A 15,872-nucleotide genomic window follows, 5' to 3' on the forward strand; every position below is an offset into this window, starting at 1 on the left:
AGACCATGGACACAGAAAAAGGCATAGTGACGTCATTTAAGAGCCTTAAAAATCTTATTATACGGGCTGTTGTATCCATTTGACCTGTTGATTTCACAGCAGTTTTTAAAGTCTGGATAAAATGTTATGTGAGCTGTGAATGAGATTTTACTGTTGCAACTTTATTTCTGGTGCAGTTCTTTGTAAGATTTATAATTATGAATTTGTTAATTGCTCACAAGAAATGAGTCAGAACAACTGTCAAAAATTACAATAACAGCGAATCATGACACATTTTTGAGGGAGTTAACTTCCTAATTGTAGTATCCCATGGATGGACTGAAAATGCTTTAATACGAGTGCAACAGAGCACTCTGCCGATGCAGGGCAGTACTGCAAGTCTGAATATGTTTGAGTCCAAACCAGTATTATAAGATTGGTTAAAGAATAATTCCAGTAAAAACAAAAACAACAAACAAAAAATATTTTTACCAGCACCAGACTATATTCTATAGAATTCTATATAAAATATAAACACTTGAGATAATCCTGTGGGCAGAGATATCAAAACACAAACATCATTAAAAGTACATGAAGAAATGAACCAATATATTTTTTCATTTCTGTCCATATTGTAAGCATTCAGCCAATGTTTCTCTAATCCAATGCATTTCTAATCTGGAGCTCAGATGTAGATGCATCAAAATATTTGATTCAAGATGGGCAATTCAAAGTGCTATATAATTCTATGATTTATTAGTCTAAGAGGTTAAATCCTTCCTCAGCCTCATCCTTAACGTCAGTATACAAAGTGGTGTGCCCTCCCATTTGAAGCTTAAAAAAAAAAAACTCATCATCGAAATATTTTGTTGCAGTAGCCTATATTAGAACATTTAATACTCTAACAACCATTTTCTTATCTCCTAGTGTTACTTCACGCAGGCCATCACATAACACAATATTTCAGTGATAATTATAATATAGTTGGTTCTAGAAATCAAAGCGTAGTTATCAGAATATTCTTTTTCTTGACATAAAATCAAATAAACTTTTGACCTTTCACTGCTGGTTTACAATGTGGCAAACAGGCAACAACAGACAGAGCTGAGTAGTCATCTTAATATTGCCGTGCTTGATCTGCTGAGGTCACTGGTTTGCAAACACCTGGCAGTAACAGAGGGCCACTGCTGCACTGCCAGAGTGAGGAGCTGCTAGAACGACCGGCACAGAGTGTTCAAGGACTGCTGGATATGAAAGAAATGCAGAGAGTGTGCTCAGTAGTCAAAACAGAGCTGTGAAAGCCAGGGGCCACATCAGGTCAGACAGTAAACCTGCAGAGGTCTTCATACCCTTGAACACTGCGATTCACACAATGTCTCAGGCCGCCCACACTTTTACTCTGCAAAGACAGGCTGCCTGATTTCCACTGGCACACTCAGACAGAGACGAATATCTGCCCACACCAGTCAGCCAGTCAGTCAAAGCTGGGATGTTGAGTCACAGAGCGAGCTGGTAATTTCAGTCGAAACACTTGTCACTCAGGCAGATGCACTGTCACAGCCCTCTAATGATGTAGGAACAAGCCTGTGTGTGCCTCGGGTCAACCCTCAGTGTGACTGCAGAAAGGTTGCAAATGTGGCCTTCATTGTAAACATACTAATTTTGTTTCTGACTGTATCACATTTTATACCATGAATATGATGAATGCATTTTTTTACCTCAAACATTTATGTCTGTTTTGGAGTATTTTGAATGATGCATTATTTACACTGGTGTATGTAACGCACATGCTGCTGCTGAACATGCACCTGTGCATGTGAACGATGAGGGGACCCAGTATTCCTTGTGTGCATTATAGCGCCACTAGTGGTCACACACTACACTGGGTTAACATCATGCATGCTGAGCCAACCTGCTGCACAGTGAATCAGATGTATCTACTGGGGCAAATGTACCACCTCTGTATTTTTTGGTCCACTCCTCAACATGCATTCAAAAGAAACCCAAGCTGTGAAAAAACTGTCAGTACAGTGCAGTTGTATATTTATTTGTATTTACAAAAAAAAAAAAAAAAAAAAAAAAACAGCTCAGATGAGCTCTAAACTAAATAAAGCTTTCAATCTAATAACATTACAGTCCGATCTTTACTTTTTCCATACAACTGGCAGCATCCTGCCACACACATAATGCTGACGAAAAAACAAAACAAAAAATAAAATAGTTCAAGCTAAATTTTTAGAAAGGAAACAGATACTTAAATACACTAAGAAAATTGTAAAATAAAAGCTTACAACTATACATTGTGACAGCACTGGCATTATTTGACATTATCTCAAAAATGAGATTTATACAAACTTGGAGACTACATGGTCTTGTGGAATTTATCTTCAAGGCAAATACGTTTTTAAAAAACCAAAACATGTCTGAAAGAACGCCCTTCTCCATTTTGTTCCGTTACCTCACTGACGCACTGCGCACATGAAGGCACTTAACATTGGTTCTTGTACATTTAACAGCATCAAGTTCGTCAGTTAAAAAGGACTCTAGTAAAATTGTAACCATTTTTGAAAAACTACAAAAGTACATATGAATATTCAGAAAAAGGGCTGTGAAATACAAAAGCAGAATAAGAAATTGCTGGGATTATTAAGGATACTGTTAAAGGATACTGATAAATTCATCTTTAACACCTTAATTACATCAAGAGGTGCAGCTAAATCTGATGGAAATCTGAGGTTTTTCAGCCCTTTTAAACGACGTATGCGGCTTGCTTCCACCTAAACCCAAACTGCATGGTGACAATTGACAATTCATTTCTCAACCTGTGTTATGTACAATGCTCTTATGAGCATTTCCAATAAACAGGTGATGACAGAAAATCCAAAATGAATTCAGTCCCATTTACATTTGTGCTTGAGGGATTTTTTTTTTACATAAACTATATACATATTTACATTACATGAAATCTGAAAACTGTCATGTCTCAGTCCCTCTGTAGTACCTGAACTGTGTCGTCACTTGATCGATCAGTTCAACAAAGATCAGGCTGCTGACAGCCCTCGTGCCTGTATACCTCCATGACACTGCAGTATTGATCAGCAGACTTTTCAATACACTTATTTTTTCCTCCAACATCAAAATATCGAGCATGGCAGGATGACAGGAAGTTGTGTTTTCAGACACAACTTCCTGTCAAAAAAACAAAAAACATACAGAAAATACCATTACACAATCATAGTAAAACCAAATCAAGAACAAATGCATCAGCAATTAGATTATATGGCTTGAAGAGAGCACTTTGACATTCATGTGTATAGATGGATATGGATATTTTTCATGCACAATATGCTACACAATACAGGTATATGTGGATTGTAGTAAAAGCTTGATGGCTCTGCTGACCCTCTGAATCTGTTAGTGGTAACAACACTGTGGCACAGACACTAATATATTCACAGAAGAGGTGAAACATATCATAATTTCATAATGCTGGAACGACATTAAAATGGTGTAAGGATGCTGGTTGTTTCACAAATGACAAAAGAGCAGGCTCCAGAATTTGTGTGAAATCATACCCAGGAAACAAAAACTGAACACACAGAAGGTGACATATTCCATTTTTTTCCTAATAAGGTTTTCTTGAGAGTTTTTCGTTATAGCTGTATTGGCTGTAAGGCTGGCAGTGCCTGGTAAGCTGGTGTAGGATAGTAGGATGTGATGCATGTAGGACAGGTAGACCTGTAATGCTTGTGTTTGTTTCTGTTCTCTCCTGCCTTTATTTCAAAACTTTGCTCTGATTCATTGTTGACTGTTCGAGGTCTTTGTAGGCTCATTCTGTCTTTTGAGTCACATTTGGTCTATTTAAAACATAACACCATGAACACATACAATAAACAACTGTTCATGGCAATGACATGAAATGTTTGCCCAACAGAAATGAGAAAAGTTAAAATTTTAAAATGTTCATTTTGTTGGGAATTGATGACCTAAGTAGCAATAACTGGATTCATGAAATGATCCAAAAGGTCTTTTGTGTAAGACAGCTTAATTAGACAGGTGAAATAAAAACAAAAAATGATTCACATTACACAAAACACAATTACGCTTATATAAAATAAGCTGAAGTTAGGAAATGGCAGGAATAAGAAGTAATTTATATAACCTATAATGAAACAAAGGAAAGTTTTGTTTGGCTGGCAGCTAAAAATTCAGTGTGTAAATCAATAGTTCCTCAACATTAGTGCAAAAATTGTGATTAATTCTGAAAACAATATTTTAAAAAGACCACTGGACAATTATTATCTCCAAAACAACAGGTCGGGCATATTATGGATTTGCTCAGACTGCTGCTGCCACTGTTTCAAGCTGTGAATGTGATATTCTTTCATTTGAATCTTTGAAAATTTGCTGTGGACATCCATGACCCCTAGAGGAAGAGCACTAGCATTACTCGTAGCAAACTGAAAGAGGAGGCATGTTATAACCTTTGCCCTGCTGGGCAGATCACGAGGACTGAGTGACCACATTACTGGGGGCAGCAACGGTTAATTCAGTCTCCCATAGGTTGGTCAAACTGTTGAGCCAGATTAGCAACAAAGTCACAAGGTGTTACTGAAGATTCACATTGTTTTGGGGATATAGTATTGTGCCATTTAAATAATGACTTTTTTCCTTGGAGAGAAGCCACTGCTTTTTTTTTGGGCGCCGGTATTTCTGCTGGAAGTGGGTTTGGAATGAGATCTGCCTGCCGTGTTCTCTGAAATCATTTTTTTCTGTTAGAATGTTTAGCACAAGCAGCAGTCTCTCTGTACCATTTCTTCAAAAAAAAGTGTGAAATAATCCTGTGTCCCTTGACTGACAGACTTTTGACTTCTTGTTGTGAACCATTCCTGGCCTCATGCACATTAAGAGTCCAGCAGCCTAAGAGGAAACAGGAGCGGTGGTCCCATTCCTCCGGTCCAGCTCTGACATGTCAGTCATGGGGGTTTCACACTTGTCATCAGTGCTGACGGGGCTGTACTGACCAATCTCTGCGTCTCTGGACTCTGGCTTCGCCCTGTCCTTCAGGATGGAGTGGATGAACACCAGCGGGACAGGCAGCATGGCAAATATGATCAGTAAAGACAACACAGCCAAGGCCCAGCCAGGGTACTGCAGGGACACCTCAGAGGCCTAAAAAAATAAGACAAATGAAAGTCTACCATAACTTACTCTTATACCGCTAGATATCAATTTGTGATGTTTAATGACTTTGAGGTTTTAGTTTTTGGTATACACACTTTAACTCCAACTGCCTCATTTACAGCTACTTACTTTTTGCTAGCATTTCCCTGAATGAACAAACTATAACAAATATGAATGAACTTGCTGCATTCAGTGGTTTGGTGAGTAGGTGGAGACAGCAATTGCAAGAGCAGAGTGCTACATCCAGGACAAAGTGAGAGAGACCACAATGGACTGCAGCTGCCAAGACACTATTAGTGGAGACATGGGTATTTCTGCTACATCTGCAATGGATTTACACCCACATGACTGTTGGATGTCAGAAAAACTGACACCAAATCCTAGCTATATCACCTGTGAGCTGCTTTTTGGCAGTGTTAAATTGTTTAGGACACATTTTTCTCCTATAATGTCACTCTTCATACCGTTTTTGGGTCCCAGGCCATATATCTGGGTGGGTTGATGAACATGCGGATCATGCTGGCTAACAGTAGTCCCAGCATAGCAAGCAGGCATACGTATTTCCAAAGGTATTTGTAAACCACAGTGGGGCGCCAGCCCAGCATCGCCTCAATGTCGTCGAGGAACCTTTGTAAACATAAAACAGTGAATGTTTAGTAACTGGAGACATTTTGTAGCGCACACTGACAGCTCAAAGCCTTCAAATCTTCCCAGAATTTAAGACAGTGTTTCATAATTTCAAGATACGATATCTCACCTATCAGCTCCATAAAGCCAAGACACACTGAACGTCTCAAAAACCACGACAATGATGAGGGGCAGAGTGGCAGAGTAGTCATCAAACATTGTCACAAAGTAGTTCCCGCAGCGCTGGGTGAACAGCAGGCCAATCAGGAAACCAATAACACAGCTGAACACTGTGCAACAAGGGAAAAAATATTAGACACACAAATTTAAAATGGCAGTCACTGTTTACTACAATCAGGACTAACTGCATACATCATCATCATCATCATGATAATAATAATCACTATATCCAGTCCATCTCATTTTTAAATTTTAGAAAAACCTTCACAATGAATCTTATTTGTTGTAGGAATATCATTTATGACTAGTGTTTACCTGTGAGCTTGGTCTTGTTCCTGGCCAGAGTTTTGAAGGTGTCTGTCAAGGGGGCAAGGATGCCCTCCATAGTGCCAAACATGGTGCTGAGGCCCAAGTTGAGCAGCATGAGGAAGAAGAGTGCCGACCAGAAGGGGCTGCCAGGCAGCTGCGACATGGCCTCCGTGAAGGCGATGAAGGCCAGGCCCGTCCCCTCCACACCCTGGAAACAGGGCAGATCAACAGAAAGGAGGGAATAAAAATGTATATCGTATATACATTTCCAATTTCAATTTCTTCAATTAAAACAACACCAACAGATCTTGGGATGTCCGAATAACAGAGTAAAAAAGTAATGGTACTTAACGCGGTAACAGTAAAAGATGTGTTGTCCTAGACTCAAGATTCAAGATTAACTTAACTGTCCCACAAGGTGGGAAATTTGTCATGGGCTCTTCACACATGCTACAGCCATTAAAAAGACAACAATCAGCATCAGTCATTCAACATCAAATGTAAAACAATGACAGTCCTCTGTAATATATAATTTAAAAGATTTAAAAGATTCTACAACAGATAAATAAAATAAAATCAAGATAAAAATCAGGTGCTCAATGCCAGTGCAAACGTGCACACAGAGCCTCCAAGCTTATTTACCACTATTTAAAAGCTTAATACACTCCTGATAAAAATTTTAAGACCAGTTGAGAAATTGCAAGAATTTACATTTTGCACTGTTGGATCTTAAGAAGGTTCTAAGTAGAGCTTCAAAATGCAAAAAGAAGAAATAGGAGTGAGACAAAAAAAATTGAGTAAGCAATTCATTGCAACCATCCTGGAACCATCCTGCGTGTTCCCCTAAATCCAATTGAGAACATTTGGGATTGGATGGCAAGGGAAGTTTACAGAAATGGACACCAGTTCCAGACAGTGGATGCCCTCCGTGAAGCCATCTTCACCACTTGGAGCAACATTCCCACTAGCCTCCTGGAAACACGAGCATCAAGCATGCTGAAACGAATTTTTGAGGCGATTAACAAGAAAGCTTTTTTGCCTTTGCCATCAGGAGGTCATGACAGTGTGGATAGCTGGCAGAAAATGACACTGAATCCACATTTTTGCGAAGATTTGGGCTTTTAAAGGCTGTGGTCTTAAACTTTTGATCAGCTGATGAACAGCCTATTTCAGTTTAATGGCTGTTTGCAATAAATTGCTTACTCAACATTTTTTTTGTCTCACTCCGATTTCTTATTTTTGCATTTTGAAGCTCTACTTAGAACCTTCTTAAGATCCAACAGTGCAAAATGTAAATTCTTGCAATTTCTCAACTGGTCTTAAAATTTTGATCAGGAGTGTATGAAAGTAAATGAGTTTTTAAACCTGTTCAGTCAATGAGGAACTCTGAACCTCTTGCCAGAGGGCAGCAGTTCATATTCTGAATGTAGGCCATGTGATGGACCATTGATAATGTTATTAGCCTGCTTCACAGTGGCTGATCAAAAATCGTCTGCAGGGGTGTGCGATTTTTACCACCCATTATTTTCCACACAGTCTGGGTCATACGTATCAGTTTACTTTTAACTGCACAGACAAGTTACCAAACCATACTAAGATACCATGCCTGATCAGGCTAAAATGTTAATCCACACAAAGAAAAAACTTAAATGAAACTTAACTTAATACATTTCATTTAACAAAATGGATTTCACACCATGAATTTCATCTTTACCTTCTGCATCTCTTTTTCTATGTTACAGTCAGTAAAGGTGCCTGACACCTTATCACTGTAGTCTTTAAACCAGGCCCTGTAGTCCTCAAGGGCCAAAGAAGTGGGATCAGAGAAGTTGAAACGGGGCATCAGGTTCCTGTCCTCTCCACTGAAAAACAGCTCTGACAGCTGTTTTGCATTACTAGGAAAAACACAAAAGACACAAGTCAAGATGCAGCCAAAACATTGTACATTAGGGATGGACAGACTGAGCTGATCAATAACCCTTCCTCTAATTTCATCGTGGGGTACAAATATTTTCTTGTAACTTGGATTTCAGTTTTAAGATGTAGTGTGTGCGATCCTTCACTGAAACACACCTGACCACACACTCCATGACCTTTCCTTTGGCGCGGAAGCCCAGCACAGCAAACACCACCAGGGTGGCCAGCACAGAGGTGAGGAAGTTGATGAAGGAGACAGTGAAGGCATCACGATGGCAGTTGTTGTTCTTGGGATTGTAGGAAGAGTAGGCAATAATGGATCCGAAGCCAAGGCCCAGGGCAAAGAAGACCTGCGTGGCTGCTTGCCGCCACACCTGCATGTCCCCCCAGATTTCCAGCTGTGAATACATTGAAGGAACAACAGGTACATCAGGGACACCTTCATGGTTAGCTCTCTTGTCTACACCCAACCAGACAAACGAACTGCTGATACCTTGGGGTAGAACATGTGGGTGATGCCCTCAAAGGCCCCGTCTAGCAGGAGTCCTCGGATGAGGAAGCACAGCAGCACCACGTAGGGGAAGATGGAGGAGAAATACATCACCTTGGAAGAGAGAGGGGATGAGTACATGAACAAATGATCTGCAATAAAATCACTGGCACAGAGATGAACTTGGATCTAGAACCGACAGGAGTCTCAAATAGCATCAGACATTACAAGCACCCTCCAAAATCAATACAGTCTCCTCTCAGGATGCAGGTACAGAGCAATAACACTAACAGCTAACCAATCTGTAATCTGTCTAATTTTAGTAACCCTCCTCCATCGGGGTAACTGACTCTTAGGCTTATCTGGCTACTTAGCAGGTGCCACTTTTAGGACTGTGATTTACAATTGTTTACAAAGTTTGATGCCGCTGCCGCACTTGAAGTATCTTGTGAAAAAATAGAGCTATCTGAGCGTGAATCAAACACATGAAGCTTTAGTCCTCTCAAGAGAGCTCCAGTATTAGCAAGGGAAGCCCATAATCCTCCAGACGGCAAAATATTTTGCTGGAATGCTTAAGGAATCCAGGGGCACACTACACAACACCAGCAACAGCAAAGCAGAAAAGGTGAAAGTCTCCAAGTGGCTTTTTATTGCATCAACTCCAGCACCTTGGTCTCAATGTTCTGTGATTCTGTTTTTTCTTGGTACCAAACTGTGCTTAAATGCTTAGAACTCGTAACCTTTTAACACTTCCTTTAATTTCTTATACTATATTCCCTTTGTGTGCTTATACTCGTATATTTTTCCCCTGTTGAAACCAACTGCATTTGCTGTGACAGGGACCTAAATTCCCTGCAGGGATCACATAAGTTTCTTCTAACCTAATCTAAACACGAATGCAACTCTATGCCACCACTTGTTACATGGCTCTTGTAATAAACTCTAGACACTGGATGTGCAAGATGATACTTTTAAAAAAAATTAGATATCAGTTCAGATGAGATCAAATTCAAAATTCCCACTCTCTCTCTCTAATCTGGTCTACTTCAGCTGTACTGATTAGGTGTTTGAGAAATATATATATATATATATATATATATATATATATATATATATATATATATATATATATATATATATATATATATATATATATATATATATATATAAAATTTATACCAAGTGACCCCCCAAATTCCCCTGTGACTCAATGAGATAGTCCATTGATTTATCAAATGAAGGGTGTCTTAGTGCCAGACATTCTAGAAATTCTTTTGGCCGAGGGACCCCTGACATCTGAAGCCAACACATGACCAGGGTTTGACCAAACTCAGTCAAACACAGTGCTAGTCAAAATTACAAACAACCACATGCAGCATTTTTCTGCTTCAACTTAACATTAAATTATACTGCCAAGAATGATTTTTAGTGACCAAACCCTTCATACACTTTTTTTTTTTTATAACTAAATAAGTGTCGCCCTATCTCATGCACAGAATAAGACATTGTGTTAATTTAAAACTTGCTCAGTGACTACCAGGTCAAATTTGTAATTCATCATTGAGTGCACCATGACTCAATATGTCAACACTCAACTGGGGCATTTAAAAGTAAAGTTAGGTAAACTTCAAATACTTTGCATCACTTGAGCTTTGCTCATGCTAATCTTTTCAAACATGGAAGTCTGAAAAAATGCACACATGCTGTACATTTAGGTAGCCAGTAGGTAGCCAGTTTTAGTAAAAGTCTACAACCCCGTCTATCCTCTAACAAATGCTGCATGGTAAATAAAAACAAAAAACAGACTTTGGGAGGTTTCCAAGCACATGCATTACATTTTACATTTTAAGCATCAGGGTTATGTCTCTTTCAAGACACACACAATAAGCACAAACTGAATAAAGTGATTCTTCTTCTACCTCCTCCAGCCATTTACTCTTACACAGGTATTCATAACCAGCATTTGGCAAATTTAGTCTTGACAGAAGCAGCTATAGAAAATGCTGAACGAATACTGGACTTAATATGTGCAAATGTGGATTTAAAATGAACACACCCAAATAAATATTTGAGGAAAGAGCAGCACGCTATGTTGGTACTAAAGAAAGTACAAAGAAACCCAGCTAAAGAAAGTAATAGACTTACTGCTGAGAGACAGTAAAACTGACATGTTTAAAACACTAACTGTAACTCAGCTAACTACTAACTTAGAAATACTTCTCAGTCAGCCAGGTGCAGTGTTATAAGACAGATACCTTGACAGATGTTTTGATTCCCTTGAACATTCCCAGGCACACGATGGTCCAGGCCGCCAGCAGACAACAGGTGATGTAAGGGTTAAAACTGCCTGTGTCATCTATCGAGTCTGTGATGTTCAGGGCCGTGCGGTACCAGAAATATGTGGTGGGGGAACTGTCTTCACATTCCTTTACTGGAGTGAAAAGAGCGAAATACGTACTCAATTTCTGTAAAATGCAGATGCAACCAGTGACCTTGGCTAGTGTGTTTATGATGCTCTGAACCACATTGTTCATGTCAGTCAGCTTGCCTTTAAAGAGTGAGAGATGGTGAGTGCTCACCTGTCCTGTTCCCCTGCGCTGGACACTGTTCCCAAGGTAAAGGGTACTGAAATGAGTTCCCAAGGTAGAAAAGACTCCAGGCGAGGATCACGTTGTAGTAAAGGGCCACAAAGAAGCACACCTGGGACATTTGAGAACAAGGTTACCAGGTTTACCATTACCTGAAGAACCTTAAACAGCCATGTTCATAACCCTAGACATGATAAAGTCCAAAAACTGCTAGTCGTTCTTAAAAGAAAAAAAATCCACCCTAAAACACTGAAGCACTATCAAAAACAGCAGCTGGCAAGGTATCTTGCATTTGGCATACACTTCAGATTCCTGTGGATAACTGGCCAGCGAGTTTGAGGTCACTTCGTAATCCATCCAGTGTAACCACAATGAAGCTTTATTGCTGAAAAAAAGTTCTGCTATCTAAAACATCAATGGAATCAGGTTTTGGCAGTCAGCCTTGTATCTAGAATTACAATTTTGCAAACAGTCATAGTGACGGCAATAAACCGCATACTCCACTTCTTTGGCCCACCCTCAATTTCTCCCATTTGCTTTTCTGGTAAAGTTTTCCTGGGAATTATTCCTGTATGCTGTAGAGAGTCAAAAACTTGGGGTGCTCGGTAAGCAAGGCTTTATCAGATAGGTAGGCCTGTTATGTCCTTGTTGTTGTGCGTTGTGTGTTTGTTTCTGTTCTCTGCTGGCTGTGTGACCTTGCTCTGATTAATTGTTGACAGTTACATCTACATGGGCTCATTTTGTTTGTAACATGTCTGTGATTCAGAGTTAAATACATCAGTTTGAACATGATAACCCTTCTCAGCGTCTCCACTCACTTTTTCTTGACTGGAACAACTTTCTACAGTATCACTATTGCTTTCTCCATGTACTTGCATACAGAGGGAAAATAAGGTATACTACAAAATAACCCCTGGAATGCATTCATCATCATAGATTGATGTGTAGTGCAGCAAGAGTATGTGAAGGTTGACTTCAAATTTAACCACTGGCATCTTACCACACAGCTGGAGTAGCCGATCCCTGCAAGCTTTGGGGAGATGCTCTTCCACACTCCAATGCTGCCCTGTCGGATGGCCTGGCCGGCAGCCAGCTCCAAGAAGAATAGAGGGATTCCAACAACAAGCATGAGCAGCACGTACAGAAGGAGAAAAGCTCCTGATAGGGAGAGAAGAGATATGTTGTGAATGACCAGCAGTAAAATCAACAGTACACTAAATACATCCAAAAAACAAAAAATGCCGACAAAGTTCAACTGAACGATGACTGACAAGTCTGAGTCCTCACCTCCTCCATTCTGGTGGCACAAATATGGAAACCTCCAGACATTGCCAAGACCGACACTGAATCCCACCTGGGCCAAGAAATACTCCACTTTACTGTTCCACCCGTCTCTGGCAGGGGGCTCAGATGTATCCTGCTGCGCGCTCTCCTCACTAGCGACAACGCTGACCTCCAGCTGTGGGGCTCCTGTCCTGCCATCATCATCAGACAAGGGCTGCTTCTCCATCTGAGGCAGGAGATGAAAAAAAACTGATAAAAAAAAACAACAAAAAAAAAAAACATGGAAGTTGCCTCTTTACTAGATGAAGCAAGAGTGTAGCTGGTGAGGCCAGATGTCAAGAGGCAAGACTCTTAATACATTTCCACTTCTCATCAGCATCACCTTTGATGGAAGGGCACTGCTTCCGACCAACCATACCCAAATACGGCAACAGCCAATTATGGTGTTTACTCATGGTGTGCCACAAATAACTATTCTGGCCTCTGCAAACAACGTGCCAATGCTGATTTACTCATTCTCTGTCCACAGGACTTGGTAATTAATTGCATTCACCTTGCATTGCAGGTGTAAAACAGGTTGGGTGGCGAAAGGAAAACCAACAGAGCGGTTTATCCCGAAGAACAAGACGGAGAAACACTATTTTGCTCAGTTCCAACAACATTAATACAGAAAGTCGCTGTTTACTTCAGTGTTCAACAACTGATATGAGAGAATTTCCGGGGGAAGCACAACAAGCTAGCCGAGCATCCATAACCCAGCCGACCAGCTTTTGTTGACACGCGGAGTCCACACCCAGAAAACGGATAAATTATTTCACTATGCATCTTTCTGATAGGGCCAACTGACCTGAACACGGGCACTTTTTGCTGACGAAGAGGTAGAAAACCCGTCGAGATGGCGGAAAAGGAGGGATAAGAGTCGACTATAATCTGTAGTCTTCCTCAGTCCACGGAGAAGCGAAGCACGTGCAGCGATGTTGAGCCGATTGTCAGTTGGACGTGAGCCGCGTCGCGAGCTCTCTTCCACATTTAAACGTAACGCGTCGGTTAACTTTGAGCTGTTAAAGACATTAAAGCTGCAGAGTTTGTGGAAAGAGGTAGAATTTGCAGTTACATCGGAGCTGAAAACGACGCCGCGGCTCTACATCCGCCAGAGAGGAGCGCTGCGAGACCCGCCGTGTAGTTAGCGTGGCTGTGTTGGTCTTCCGCATGATGCAACGGTGAATGAGCAGCGAACCACATTACAGGAGCGCCTTTACGCACTATCGGAAATACTGCAATTACGACTTGAACGGCAAGCCTCTCATTTGGACATAACCGTTAATCTACTGACCTATCTGATAGACGCCCACCTTTCTTAATAGAATAAAGGTTAAGGGAAGTACAGAGCCAGGGGATTTTTATTACATTACAGTACAAACTACAACTAAATGTAAGTCGTAAAAAACAGCAGTTTACAAGTTTTTCTTGGAGGTCGTTGTGGTTTAGGGCCTGAGCCAGCCGCCTGCAACAAAATGTGGGGTGGCAGCACTGACCTGCTCTATCAGCTGACTGTGTAGATTATATGAAGTGGTCAGTGTGACCTTTTGGACAGTGACAGCTGCTGTAGAGACAGGTGCTAATATTATGTTTCACTTCCCTCTGAAATTTTGCAGTCTATAGTCAAATGAGACATTGCAGTAGGCCTAATAGAAATTTTGAGTATTCAATATTTTGTCTAGGAACACATACAAACGTATTTGATGGATATTTGGTTGTTTACACCCAACCAAACTGTACTGCATTATAGTTAATGAACTTTAATTATTTTCTACAATACCACTTGAACGCGCGATTAAGTGTTAACTGGGCTGTTTATGGGAAATCCGAGCGTACAAGGAGCACATGAACGGAGCACGCACCTCCCCCAGATGATTAACGGGCTTTACAAGCTGGCCGTAGTACGCTACCCAGTGATGTGATTTGGTCGTGGATGTGGCACCACGTCACTGTTTTGGTTTTTATTGTCTTAAAGCTTACTGGCCAAATTATCCGACATAAACACAGACTCACTCCGGAGGAGAGAGGGAAAGCTGGGTTTGTGGCTTGCACCCACACGAGGCTACCCCGGCTTGCCAGTCAAATGCAACACGTGGCAAAACAAACATGCCAAACATTCCCTCTTTAGCTTGTGACCCACTGACAGCTTTAATATATTAGGCTATCACAGGGATGTCATTCTGCTAGTTAATTTACGGGGGGAAAAAAACTACTGACGAAATGTGTTGGGGGAAAACGGCTGATGCAACACTCTGCTCTGGCTGGCCATCAGCTGCACAGTTAATAGAGCATAGTTTATACCGCCTAACTAACTAACTAACTATAATTTCAGCATCCCTGTGATCACATAATTCAAAATATCACACTTTTTTTTTATGTTTTCTACAAGTTAAGAAAAATCCCTAAATGCACTTCAGTGCAGTTGTCCCGCAGGAGTGAGATTAAAGGCGACCTCACTGCGCACACACACGCACACACACAGTGTGCCACGTATGCCACTGCACGCTGCACAAGAGCCAGAGCCACTGCCCTCAACAGTCCACGAGAAACAGGATCCACAGGCACAGGAAATAATGTCATGCATTTATTAAAAGCAATAAATACCTTCTAGCGCAAAAATTCCCTAAGTTCCTCTAAAGTTTCCCAAATGTCCTCAAGTCAAAGTCAAACAGACGTGCTGGCACTTCCCTCCACTCCCGTCTTATTTGACTCCACTGGTGGGTCACATGGACTCTTGCAGGCACGTTTGTCTCATCCTATCAGGGAATGTTATGAAATATGACACCTTTCCCACTTTCTTTCAGGTGGGGAACTTAATGTGCATGTGCATTTAAAGCTAAGGCTAGACAGGTGTATGACTGTCAAACACTGTCCCTCCTCCTGTGAGTGTAGAGTAACTGCCTGCTGCTTTAGGCTACACTTTATGTGTTGCAGCCAAGATGGTGTAATTGCATGTTGTATGTGGCTATTTTGCAACCATCCGGTAGGAGACAGGATCCTTTTATTGTAACACACTTTTGGATTAAGAAATTTTAAACTAGTGTGCTATAAAGTGCACTAAAAAAAAAAATCCATGTATGTATTTTGAATAGGTAATTACTTAATTCTTGAAACAGTAAATCAGGAGTTATGGCTTCCTCCTTGGTTTTACCTTAATTTGATACATTTTATGGTGCTATTCCTGAATTTGTCCCTGAAATACCACTTAAAACATAAAATCATGACTTTATACCTTAATGGAGAATAAGATTTTCAGTCCACTATTAAGGCATTTT

General features: G+C 40.6%; 1 protein-coding gene across 2 annotated transcripts; it reads right to left on the minus strand.

Moving 5' to 3' along the window:
• Positions 1 to 2,819: 2,819 nt before the first annotated feature.
• On the minus strand, positions 2,820 to 15,304 carry LOC115377840 (sodium-dependent neutral amino acid transporter B(0)AT2-like). 2 transcript variants are annotated; one of them, XM_030077885.1, is made up of 12 exons: positions 15,202 to 15,304; positions 12,562 to 12,784; positions 12,275 to 12,432; positions 11,266 to 11,386; positions 10,942 to 11,117; positions 8,690 to 8,800; positions 8,353 to 8,594; positions 7,994 to 8,174; positions 6,286 to 6,487; positions 5,921 to 6,080; positions 5,628 to 5,790; positions 2,820 to 5,151 (listed from the first exon to the last, which is right to left on the minus strand). In XM_030077885.1, the coding sequence occupies exons 2-12, from the start codon at positions 12,782 to 12,784 to the stop codon at positions 4,900 to 4,902; spliced, it is 1,989 nt and encodes a 662-aa protein (XP_029933745.1). In that variant the 5' UTR covers positions 15,202 to 15,304; the 3' UTR covers positions 2,820 to 4,899. The 2 variants fall into 2 exon arrangements, with proteins under 2 accessions (XP_029933745.1, XP_029933744.1); XM_030077884.1 differs by lacking the exon at positions 15,202 to 15,304 and adding an exon at positions 13,406 to 13,771.
• Between the last annotated feature and the right edge of the window lie 568 nt (positions 15,305 to 15,872).

Source organism: Myripristis murdjan, chromosome 19, assembly GCF_902150065.1.
Source record: "Myripristis murdjan chromosome 19, fMyrMur1.1, whole genome shotgun sequence".
Lineage (NCBI taxonomy): Eukaryota > Metazoa > Chordata > Actinopteri > Holocentriformes > Holocentridae > Myripristis > Myripristis murdjan.